The 7,892-nt window shown below is 45.5% G+C and overlaps 1 protein-coding gene across 1 annotated transcript in view; it reads right to left on the reverse strand.

Annotated features, from left to right (window-relative positions):
- Positions 1-7,678, reverse strand: part of LOC129708705 (LHFPL tetraspan subfamily member 5 protein-like) — a 51,665-nt gene extending 43,987 nt beyond the window's left edge. The window contains exon 1 of the mRNA XM_055654644.1: positions 5,180-7,678. Coding sequence (XP_055510619.1) covers positions 5,180-5,594 — 415 coding nt within the window. The 5' untranslated portion in view covers positions 5,595-7,678. The remainder of the gene's footprint in view (positions 1-5,179) is intronic.
- Positions 7,679-7,892: the final 214 nt, after the last annotated feature.

The raw sequence follows: 7,892 nt of genomic DNA on the forward strand, positions 1-7,892 counted from the left end.
GTTCCATAGCCTATAGTCATGTTCTTATTTGATTACCATATCTTATTGGTTAATATAGGGTGGCACAGTGGTGCAGCTGGTAGAGCTGCTGCCTCTCAGCGACAGAGACCCAGGTTTGATCTTGACCTTGGTTGCCATCTGTAAGGAACTTGCAAGTTCTCGCTGTGACTGTGCGGGGTTTCCTCTGGGTGCTCTGGGTTTTCTCCCACATCCCAAAAATGTGCGAGTTTGTAGGTCAATTGGCCTCTGTAAATTGCCCCTAGTGCGTAGAGAGTGGATGAGAAAGTGGAGATAAGGTAGAACGAGTGTGAACAGGTAATCAATGGTCGGTGTGGAGTCAGTGGGCCGTAGGGCCTGTTTCCCTGCTAAATTAAACATAATTTGAGTGTGGAGTGGTGACATCGAACATGGACATCGAACAGTGCAGCACAAGGATAGTGTCTTTGGCCTACGATGTCTGTGTTGAACATGATGCCAGGTTAAACTAGTCTCCTCTGTCTGCATGTGATCCACATCCCTCCATTCCCTGTATATCAAAGCACCTATCCAAAATTCTATTAAATGTCACTATCAGATGTGCTTCAGCCATCATCCCCGACAACACATTCCAGGCACTCACCACCCTCGCTGTAGGGACGTTGAATGCACATCTCCTTTAAACTTTGCCCCCCTTGAAGCTAAACTCCCGAGATCTGCAAAACGAAACTTCAAATACTGTATGCACAGACGATCACTTCTGAATTAAGGCGTCCGAACATCTCATCAGGAAGGTGCTACCCCTGATGTTGCAGTGCACCATCAGCTCTATGTCACCATGCTGAAGCTCTGGATCAGTGAGTGAAGCAAAGCCTTCCATTTCAGGTACAAGGGAAGCATCACTGAGCTGACCAATACTGAACATTTACAAGTATGTTGATACTGCCCGGACTTAAGGGCCTGAGATTCAAAAGGGAACTGGTTAGGGATATGAAATTATTTGCTGGGGAGGGAGGCATCGATAAGCAGATGGGTGGACAAAGTCCAGAGATGAATAAATAGAAGGTGTGAGATAAGGATAGAAGACGGACAAATTGTGAAGCCAGATGAAGGAATACGGGTGGAAGGGGTGAGATGGGTGGGGCACAGGGAAGAGGCGGGGAAGGATGAAAATGGAAAGTATTACCCATTGTTATTACCTGTATTACCTGTTGAAAAGGTGTGCCTCACGCCACCCACATATCACCTACAGAGTCCAGGCGAACATCACAAAATACTTTAGACTTTAGAGGTGCAGCACGAAAAACATTTTTCACACAGAGAGTGATGAGTCTCTGGAACTCTCTGCCACAGAAGGTAGTTGAGGCCAGTTCATTGGCTATATTTAAGAGGGAGTTAGATGTGGCCCTTGTGGCTCAAGGGATCAGGGGGTATGGAGAGAAGGCAGGTACAGGATACTGAGTTGGATGATCAGCCATGATCTATTGAATGGCGGTGCAGGCTCGAAGGGCCGAATGGCCTACTCCTGCACCTATTTTCTATGTTTCTATGTTTCTATGTTGTTCATGATTGAGTCTACCATTCTGATGATGTTTTATTGCTAGCTGGTCAAGAAACCTGCAGTGACCATTCACTTTGCACATCTGGAGACTGCTATGATTTACAGTAAATGACATTCCATTGGAATAAAATTGGCAGGTATAAACGATAGAGACAGCCATCTAACAGATATGTTCAACTAGTATCTGCATGACAAGCCCCAGGATTTGGTTGTTTCTCAGTACTTAATCAAATTGAAAATAATCGAATGCCTCCAATCATTCATTTAATGTATAGCTGCTGCTAATTGGAGTGACCAAATAACAAGTGGATGTGCATTAGGAATTTAACCGGAAGAATAAGGGAAATTAGAATATGAAGGATTAGAACATAATTAGACCTCGGATGCTGTCTGCATGGAGTTTGCATGTTTTCCCTGTGAGCTTGTGAGAGGTGCTCCAGTTTCCTCCCACGTCCCAAAGATGTGTGGGTTATTGACCCTCTGTGGAATTTTTCCTGTAGAGAATGGATGCAAAGTTGGGATAACAGAACTAGTGTGAGTGGGTGATGGTCGGTTTGAGCCAGCATCTGCAGTTCCCTCCTACCCGTTCACACCAGTTCAGTTGAAGAAACAAGGAATTTATTGCAGATGCTGGTCAGCAAAAAAGGACAGAAAGTAACTCAGCGAGTCAGGCAGCATCTGTGAATAGAGGACTGATTCCCTGACCCGATGAGTTACTCCAGCACTTTGTATCCTGTGTAGCTGAAGACTGCCCAGCATCATTTTCCTTGCACTTTTGGTATACCAGGTACCTTCTGTGTTAGCTTTGAAAGATTAAGTACTCTGAAAATATGTTCAGTGCTGAGGGAACATCATGAAAAGTTGTGCCCGAGGCACAGTGCAGCCACTGGAACAACTGAGGTATTATCTGGGCAGCTTTGTTTTATGATTGAAAAGGTGTGCCTCACGACACCCACATATCACATACAGAGTCCAGGCGAACATCACAAAATACTTCAGACTTTAGAGGTGTAGCATGGAAACAGGCCCTTTGGCCCATCAAGTCTGCATGGACCAGCGATCGCTTCTACACTAGCACTATCCTACACGCAAGGGACATTTTACAATTTACAGAAGCCAATTAACCTACGAGCCTGTACGTCTTTGGAGTGTGGGAGGAAACCGGAGCACCTGAAGAAAACCCACACGGTCACAGGGAGAAGGTGAAAACTCCGTAAAGACAGCACCCATAGGCAGGATGCAACCCGGGTTCCTGATGCTGTAAGGCAGCTGGGTCCACTGCTGTGCCACCGTGCCACACTAGTGCTGCAGAGTTATTATGAGAAGCGAGGCTGTGTAATTTGGTGGTGATGCCTCATCAGTTACGCAGGCTGGAGTATAGAGTGCTGAGAGACGGGAGTACTACATACCCAAAACGTCACCCGTTCCTTCTACTCAGAGGTGCTGCCTGGCCCGCTGAGTTACTCCAGCTTTTTGTGTCTTGCTTTGGTATAAACCAGCATCTGTAGTTCCTTCCTACACTGCACTTCATACTAGGCTCCCTGCCCGTGATGCCTTCATCGTGTTAGTCACCTCTCTCTGTCATTGCAACACTAAATCTTAATTTGGCCAATTATAAAAGAATGTAGCAATAACAATTCAAATTATGCTTTCATATATGTGTCTTTATTTCAAGAGCAGAGTTCTAAACATTTTTTTTCTAATTATTTATTTGGAAGTATTATTTTGTATTAAATCATTCACCACACTATTCCATGTAAAGCTATATTATAGTTTTTACATACCAGCACGCAAACCAACCTCCTTCCATTGACTATATTTACAATCAACCTCCCTTCAATCTACTATATTTCATATGTGTATCACTCTGCATATTTCATGTTGCCTCGCATGGGGACCAGCATCATTAAGGACAAGTCTCACTTATCTTCTCTCCAATCAGGCAAGAGGTACAGAAGTGTGAAAATGCACTCCTCCAGATTCAGGGACAGTTTCTTTCCAGCTGTTATCAGGCAACTGAACCATCCTATCACCAACTGGAGAGCAGTGCTGACCTTCCATTTACCTTATTGGAGATCCTCAGACTACCTTTAATCGGACTTTATCTTGCACTAAACATTGTTCCCTTCATCATGTGTCTAAACACTGTGGGCGGCTTGTTGTAATAATGTATGGGCTTTCCACTGACTGAACAGCACACCACAAAAAAGCTTCTCACTGTATTGTTAGTACACGTAAACTAAACTAAACTGAACATACTGAATTTGCTGGAAGTTTGAATGGACCTGAAACTAAATGCTTTGTATATGCATTTTGTCACCATGAGTAATTTTTTCCAGTTCTCTTATAAAGTAAATTTCAAGACTACAGTGAGGTGGTTAATGAGTCATCAATTAGTTGTTTCCACTGTGAATATATTCGCAGAAATGAAAATTGGATACAGTGGCGACCTGTGGCTTTAACTGCTGAAGATATTGCTTTGGGAGAAATTATTGCTGGTGTGGTCAGGCACAAGTGTGGAAAATGTGAAGCAAATTTCAATTAGTTGGCATGCTTCACAATGATAGAGACAGGTGTAGAGAAGGGGTGGGGCAGGGGAAGGGCACGGGAAGGGGTTGGGAAAGGAAACGGGTGAGGAGGGTGAGGGTGAGACCAGTCCAAATATCACACCCAGAACATCCAAAGCAGCCAAATGTTTGTGCAAGCTTCTGAAGTTGAAAAGATGCATTACATTTCCCTGAAGAGATTCTCTTAACCCCAGTTACAGATGAAAAACATTCAAGGTACTGTATGTGTTCATCACCAGTTCTATTGAAATCCATGTTCAATAGAAAGGTCAGGAGTGACATTGGGCTTGGATGAAGTACTCTGACTGGTGTTTAACAATGGAAAGATTGGAGATAGTGGTTCTGATTTTAAGGAAGCTGGTGATGTAGGAGTAACGTTGCCATAGAGGACTAGTGTATATTGAAGAGATCAAGCTGCCAGACAACGACATTCCTTTAATGGTTGACTCACTGAAGTAGGCAGAACAACAGATACCCAATGACTTAAAAACCTACTCTGGAGCTTTCCACTACAATTATAAGTCATGCTTTTCTAAGAATTCGTTGGGTAGATTATTATTGAATTTGTTTACTGCCCTGAATTAATATAACCACGAACATATAGAGCCAATAGAAGCAGCATAGAAACAGGCTCTTCGACCTACATGCTGACCAAGATGCCCCATCTATACTCATCCCACCTGCCCTTGTTTGGCCCGTATCTCTCTAAACCTTTTCTATCGTGAGCTTGCCCCAATACCTTTTCAACGTTGTGATAGTACCTGACTCAACTACCTTCTGTGGCAGCTCGATCCCTACATCCGCCAGAAAAAATGCTCACAGTGACGGATATGAAGATCGTTTAGAAATAGATCATTAGATTGCAATACGATGAATGGGGAAGATTGTGGATAAATGATAGCGCCCAAGCCGAGTTAGCAAAGTGGACATAGTAATTCCGAGGCAAAGTTTGAACTGGCAAACGTTGCAACTCGTGTTTTTTTTTAATTTTTTATTTAAGAAGGCGTGTTAGACCGGAGAGCTATTGGAAGCACCGAGATGAGGTGCAGTCGGCAGCCGAGCAGCGGGGACTCACCTGAAGCAAGTTGCATCCAGGCACAGACTTTGTAAACAGTGGCTGAGTTGCAAAACAAAAAGAGGCTGAAGCAGACGAGGCAGCCGATGATGAGCAGCATGGAGATGCCGACGAAGAACATGGCAGTTTTGAAAGCTCCTGAGGGGATGGAGCCGAAATCCAGGGCACTTCCTTTGCAGATGAGCTCCCGGGTGAGTCCGTTGCCGATGCAGTAATGGAAGAGGCCGAAGTAGCCAGCCTGGGGGGTGTTGATGCTGTCCCCGATCCAGTAGGGTTGGATGAAGATGACCACGGTGATGATGGCAAAGCAAATGGTGAAGATCGCCCAGAGGACGCCTATGGCTCTGGAATTCCTCACGTAGTTAGTGTGATAGATCTTAGCAGCCTCCTGGGCTGGAAGCATCTTATCCCCCATGCTCCCGGCTGTCAGCTCCCTCAGTCTCAGCCCGGGCTCCGCTCTTCTGCTGCGGCTGAGATCCGTCACCTAAGATACTCTCTGGGCTTTGCCTTGACTCATGTTGCTAAGGAGACGAAACAGCTTCTGAATACCTGAACGGTGCCCGGTTAAATGTTGGCGCATGACGGGTGTCCTGCCCAGCGGCGTCGGTGGAGGCGCGGGTGCTGAAGCGGAGACGGAGGCGAGCGGAGAGTTTCAGCACCGCGGACAGCCAGCGGCTCGTTCTGAGGAGTTTGCTAGTGACGCGCACAAGCACCTCCCAGGGTAGAGCGGAGCACTCTTCAAAGACGCAACAACTCGATTTCACAAAGTCTTCACCCACTTGATGCAGCTGCAGAGAGAGGTGAAGAATTAGTTTCAAAACAATCGATCAAAACATTTATTCGTCAGAGTCATACAGCGTGGACACAGGCACTTCGGCCCAACTTGCCCACAGAGCGCAACATGTCTAACTACACCAGTTCCACCCGCCCGCGTTTGGCCCATATCCCTCTAATCATGTCCTATCCATGTACCTGTCTAAATGTTTCCTAAATATTGGACAAACATGAGCAAATAGTTTCTCTTTGTTTAAGAAGGAACTGCAGATGCTGGAAAATCGAAGGTACACAAAAATGCTGGAGAAACTCAGCGGGTGCAGCAGCATCTATGGAGCGAAGGAAATAGGCAACGTTTCGGGCCGAAACCCTTCTTCAGACTGATGGGGGGACGAGCTTAGATGGGCCATCTTGGTAGACATGGGCAGGTTGAGCCGAAGAGCCTGTTTCCATTCAGTAGGAATCTATGACACTATAATTGTCTCTTCCCGGTGAGGAGTATGATGGCATACCAGAGTTTTGTATCAATTTAACACAATTTACCACCAAATAACATACACTACTGTTGTGGCTATTACAAAATCAGCAACTCAGGGTGCGTGTCTTGCCAAACTATTCCAGTGTAGTTACAATACTGGCATCTACCCAACAATATGAGAGGAATAGATCTGGGAGATGCACACGGTCTCTTGCCCAGAGTAGGGGAATCGAGGAACAGAGGACTTACAGTAGGTTCAAGGTGAAGGGGAAAAGATTAAATAGAAATTTGAGGGGTATCTTTATCATACAAAGGGTGGTGGGTGTATGGAACAAGCTGCCAGAGGAAGTAATTGAGGCAGGGACTATCCCATCGTTTAACAAACAGTTAGACGGGTACATGGATAGGACCGGTTTGGAGGAATATGGACCACGTGCAGGCAGGTGGGACTAGTGAAGCTGGGACATGTTGGCTGGTGTGGGCAAGATGGGCTGAATGGCCTGTTTCCACACTGTATCACTCTTTGACTCTAATGTGGGCAAATACACTCAGTCCACTCTCTATCATCAGCCAAAACTGCAGGAAACTGCTGTCAATAACCCTGGCACATGCCACTTTTTAAAAAATAAATAATAATCTTGTTTTGCTTTTGCCAGCACACATGAATGGTGTCACGTGCCGGAGTCCTTGCCCACATCCGGCCCTCTGGCTCCTCACCCCCTTCTTGTCCATGTTCCTGGCTACACTATTGTCATCTGGCCCAGAGCATGAGCTAGATGCTGGGCTCCATTCCTGGTCCCTGGTTCTGATCATGCATCCCCTCCCCCCGCCCATGACCTTGCCCATACACTTGGCCATACTCTTCAAAAGCAATCTTGTAGGTTTCATGTCAAACTTTGTGCGGGCAGAAGTCAGTGGACCAGGGAACATCGTGGAGCTTATGGATTGATAACATTTCTGGTTGGGACCCTTCTTCAGTCAGAATAAATCCGAAGGAAAGTCCCTTTGTGAATTGTCATCTGTCCATTCCCTCCACTGATGCCACCTGACCCATTGAATTCCTCCAGCACTTTGGCTTTTGCTCAAGATTCCTGCACTTGCAGTTCCTTTTGTCTCCATGGGCCAGAGCCAGCTGCCCATCCCTCACCATGACCAAGTAGGCTGCTGATATTGTGTAGGGTAGATTTAAAAAAAGGTGCATGCTTGCTATATGAAGCTGAATAATATCCAAGAACAATAGACATGTACATCAATGAGGAATCAATGTCCTCAGGGAAGAGTCCGGGAGATGAAAGGTACTTGAAGAAAGATATCAAAGTTAATTTGAATCAAAAGGAAAAAAAAATCACTGTAGGCTGGTTATGTCTGATGGGAGTAGATTGTGGTTACAGAATTCTAAACATATAAACCCTGGGACATGGATATTGGAGTAACTCGGGCAAAGTTTGAAGACCTTCGACT

The sequence above is a fragment of the Leucoraja erinacea genome, chromosome 24 (genome assembly GCF_028641065.1).
Source record: "Leucoraja erinacea ecotype New England chromosome 24, Leri_hhj_1, whole genome shotgun sequence".
Lineage (NCBI taxonomy): Eukaryota > Metazoa > Chordata > Chondrichthyes > Rajiformes > Rajidae > Leucoraja > Leucoraja erinaceus.